The sequence below is a fragment of the Lontra canadensis genome, unplaced genomic scaffold, assembly GCF_010015895.1.
Source record: "Lontra canadensis isolate GAN:19392208 unplaced genomic scaffold, GSC_riverotter_1.0 scaffold1895, whole genome shotgun sequence".
NCBI lineage: Eukaryota > Metazoa > Chordata > Mammalia > Carnivora > Mustelidae > Lontra > Lontra canadensis.
Genome location: NW_022632879.1, coordinates 1 through 4,691, shown reverse-complemented (window position 1 = coordinate 4,691; position 4,691 = coordinate 1). Strand labels below are relative to the sequence as shown.

General features: G+C 49.4%; 1 protein-coding gene across 1 annotated transcript; it reads right to left on the bottom strand.

Moving 5' to 3' along the window:
• Positions 1–271: 271 nt before the first annotated feature.
• On the bottom strand, positions 272–700 carry LOC116863622 (late histone H2B.L4-like). Its single transcript, XM_032851021.1, has one exon. It carries the CDS (start codon positions 698–700, stop codon positions 272–274), a length of 429 nt encoding a protein of 142 aa, XP_032706912.1.
• Positions 701–4,691: the final 3,991 nt, after the last annotated feature.

Sequence of the window (4,691 nt, the reverse complement as noted above, 5' to 3'; positions counted from 1 at the left end):
ATGAGTGTTTGGGAAACCCAAGAAATGCCGCATGGTTAAGGAGAGCCCACAGCTGTCCAAGGAATAAAGTGCACCCCAATACAGATTAAAAGTAGTGCTGATCCTGTTTTGATCAAAGTAAAAATGCTGTAAATATCCACAGAATGCCGCAGCAAGAACAAAAACTATAGAGTTTGTCCCACTTTTTAAAGCTACAGGTCTGTCCCGCCAAGGAAGGTGGCTCTGAAAAGAGCCTTTGGTTTACGAGGTGGTCAGGTGGTCCCGAGGCAGCTCACTGGCAGAAGGTGTACCTGAGGATGGCTTTGGTGGCCTCGGACACGGCGTGCTTGCCAATCTCCCCGGGCAGCAGCAGGCGCACAGCTGTCTGGATCTCCCTGGAGGTGATGGTGGTGCGCTGGGTGGAGCGGGCCAGGCGAGAGGCCTCGTCGGCGATGCGCTCGAAGATGTCCTTGACGAACGAATCCAAGACGCTCACGGCCTTCTTCGAGAGGCTCAGGCCCTCGTGAACCTGCTTCAGAACCCTGGGGAAGTAGGTGGCGAAACTGTTGTGGGAGCAGCGGCGGCGGCGGCGGTGGCGGCGGCGGCGGCGGCATTGGCCCCTTGGCGAATTCTGCTTCGGGCCCTTCGGGTCAGCTTCTGTGGGCTCCTCCGCTGTGCCCAGGCTTTCCTCCCGAGAGGTCTCACAGCCAGGCTCCGCCATGTGGGGCTCGCCTTTCGCACGCTCCAGAAGGAAGGACAATGGCGGCTGCGGGGGAAGGAGGGGGCGGGGGCGCTGGCCCATTTATAGTGGCTGCGCTTCCTGACGTCACGGGCAACCTCCATACCTGATTGGACCAAATGCAAGGCAGGAAAGCGGGGCTCTATGCCAGGCCGTGTCACCTGTGATTGCATACCCTTGAACGTGACATCACATCGGACAGTCAGAGAGGGAAATCCAGTGCCCTCTAAACTCCTTGGGACCTCGGTCAGAAAATCTTTCAAACATTCCATGTCGTTGTGCATTTTGTCTGCTGGTTTTCAACCTCAAGACAGTAACAGATCTTAGAAGAGTTATGTTTTTATTGGAATACTTTATATTCCACGTCATTAACTTATTTCAGATAAGCAGCAAGTGGCATTGGATCGGGATGTGCTAGAAACCAGGATGCTCTGGAGACCCAGAGTCAACGTGTCCACCTGTATTCTGGAAAACGTTCCCTGGGTACTTGAAAACAATGTGTATTCTGCTGCTTTCGGATGGAATATTCTGAAACATATCTGCTAAACCCATCTGGTCCAGTGGGTCATTCAAAGCCATTGGCTCCTTGTTGATTTTCTGTTTAGACCACCTGTCCATTGATGTAACTCAGGCCTTAAGGTCCCCTACTACTATTGTGTTATTATCGATTAGTTCCTTTGTGCTTGTTATTCACTGTTTTTATGTATTTGGGTGGTTGGGAGCGTAAATATTTACAATTCTTATAGCTTCTTCCTGGAGTATCTCTGTAAATATTTATAATTCTTATAGCTTCTTCTTGGAGTATCCTCTTTATTTTTATATAGTGTCCTTCTTCGTCTCTTGTTACAGTCCTTTTTTTCTTTATTGTGTTACGTTAGTCACCATACAGCACACCATTGGATTTTGATGCAGCGTTCCCGATTCATTATTGCCATGTAACACCCAGTGCTCATCAGAACGCGTGGCCTGCTTAATACCCATCACTGGGTACCCCCATCCCCATACCCTCCTCCCCTCCAAAACCCTCAGATTGTTTCCTGGAGTCCACAGTTTCTCATGGTTTGTGGCCCCCTCTGAATCCCCCCACCTTCAGTTTTCCCTTCCTTCCTCTAATGTCCTCCGTGCTATTCCTTATGTTCCACATATAACTGAAACCGTTAAGGTCTAGTTTGTCCGATACAACTATTGCTACTCTGGCTTATTTTGTCATCCACACGCTTGATAGGTGTTGCTCCATCCCCTCACTTTCTTTCCAACCATTGGTGTCTTTAGGCCTAAAACGAGTCTCTTGTAGGCAGCATATAGATGGGTCTTTTTTTGTTGTTTGTTTGATCCATTCTGTCACCCTACGTCTTTTGATTGGAGCATTTAGTCCATTCACATTCAAAGTAATTATCGATAGATGTGTATTTATCGCCATTTTATTACCTGTTCCGTGGTTGTTTCTGAAGATTTTCTCTGATCTTTTCTTGTCTTTCTCTCTTTCATGTTTTGCTGATTTTCTTTAATGACATGTTTGGGTCCCGTTCTCTTTATTCTTTGCCTATTTATTATTGGTTTTGGATTTGTGGGTGCTGTTAAGTTTGCGTATAACTTCTTCTGCACATAGCAGTCTATATTAAGTTGGTGGTCACTTAAGTTTGAACCCATTCTTGGCTCCTCTCCTCCTCATGTTTTAGGTACATGTTGTTACATTTTAGTTTTTATTTATTTTTATTTTCATTTTTCGTAGTGAGGGAGAGAGTGGGGAGGAGAAGAGGGAGGAGGAGCGAGAAAATCTGAAGTGGGTTCCATGCTGGCCGTGGAGCCCAACGTGGGGCTGCATCCCACAACCCCAAATCATGACCTGAGCCGAAATCAAGAGTCAGACGCTCAACCGACTGAGCCACCCCGGTGCCCCTACGTTGTTACATTTTAAATCCTTGTATTTTGTGAATTCCTTGACTTCTTTTTACCAGAATAGTCAATTTTTAGTGCTTTTGTGGGTTTTTTCCTACCTTGATACTGTCACTTTGGGTCTCTCCTTTCCACACAGAGTCCCCTTTACTACTTCCTGCAGGGCCGGTTTAGTGGTCACAAACTCCTTTAGTTTTCATTAGTGTGGAAACTCTCTATCTCTCCTTCAATTCTGAATGGCAGCCTTGCTGGATAGAGTCTTCCTGGCAGCAGATTCTTGCCTTTCAGCTCTCTGCATGTATCATGCCACTGCCCTCCGGCTTGCAAAGTTTCTCTTGAAAAGTCTCCCGCTAGCCTTACGGGTTTTGGCTTTCCCTTGTAAATTCCTGCCTTCTTTTCCTTTTCACCCTATTTCGCTGATTTAATTACAGTATGTCTTGGCGTGGGTCTGCCTCTGTTGATTTTTGTGGCAGTTCTCTGTGCCACCTGGATCTGGATGTTTGTTTCCGTCCCCAGTTTAGGGAAGTTTTCAGCTATTATTTCTCCAAGTAAGCTTTCCGCCTCCTTTTCTCTCTTCTGCTTCTTCTTCTGGGACTCCTAAAATGTGAATGTTATTACATTTGATGGACTCACTGAGTTCCCCAAGTCTCTTCTCGTTTTGCGTAATTCCTTTTTATCTCTATTGTTCGGCTCGATTCCTTTCCATTACTCTGTCTTCTAGGTCACCAATTCATTCCTCTGCTTCTTCCATCCTGCTGTTCATTCCATCAAACGTGTTTCTCATCTCGTTTACGGAGTCCTTTATCTCCGCTATGTTACCCCTTATCTCTGTGTTAAGGGTCTCACTCGTGTCTTCCACTCTTTTCTTAAGTTCAGTGAGTATCGTCACCGGTCATTGCTTTAAATTCTCTAGCAGAGATGTTACTTACATCTCTTTTGCTTAGATCTCTGGCCGTGGCCTGGTCCCGTTCTTTCGTGTGGGATAAAGTTCTCTGTCTCCTCATTTTGTCTGCTTCTCTGTGTCTGTTCCTGCATGTTACGGAAGCCAGCTACGTCTTCTGCTCTTGAAAGTCGTGACTTTGTGAAGAGGTAGTCCCAGAGTGCCCTGCAGTGCTGTGTCCCCTGTTGACCAGGACTTGGCACTTCAGGGAGTATCCTGTGTGTGTCGCTTATGCCCTGCTCTTGTGTCTGAGTCGGTTTCCTTTCAGGGCAGTCATCTGCACTGACTCTCTGCCTGTTGTGGGCTGTGCTTGTTCTCTGTGGTGTTACCGGGACCCTGGGAGGCCCGCTCTGGGGATGGGGGGGGCGTGCCCACCAGGGAACTTGGGAGCAAAATTTGCGTTGGGCCACTGGTCCTCTGCCGGATTCCCCCAAGTGCTGTGGTGGCTGAGCCTGTGTGTGGGGTTGGCCAGGGCATGAATCTGGGTGTGGCTGGAGGCAATGGCTGGGTGCAGCTGGGCCCCACCCACAACAGTGGCTGTGGGTGCACGGCTGGGGGAGGCACCGCTGCTGGGCACGGTTCAGTGGCTGGGCAGGGAAGCAGCTGCACAGCCGGTGGCTGGGTGGGGCATGCACCGCTATAACAAAATCTGCCTTGACCACCGCGCCCCCCCCCCGCCCCAGGGCTGAGGCCAGCAGGCTTGGAGTGGGCAAGTCCTCAGGAGAACTGGGGGGCATGGCACACTGCTAGCGGGTTAGGTAGCAAGTGTCTGTGCAGTGCACAGACGGCCTTATGTTTATGCTGCGGGGCAGGGGAGGAAAATGGCACCTGCAGCTCCTTCCTGCTCAGAGAAGTCCCCCACCACGCTCCAAAATCAGTATGAACAGTTCTGTCTCCGGTTTGCCCCTGGCATCGTGTAAACTGCCGTTTTTTATGTTGCTTCTCCACACGGGCTGCTCTCTCTTTAAGGGTGGCGACCCAGCTGTCACTCTCCCTCCTGGCTTGCTCAGTGCTGAGACAGCTGACTTTCAGAGCTCCAGGCTCCAAGTCCCACTGGTTATACAAACTCATGGTATTCAGCCCCTCTAGTTCCCACAGCCAAACGGTATGGGTATTAGTCTCCTCCGTGTGAGTTCC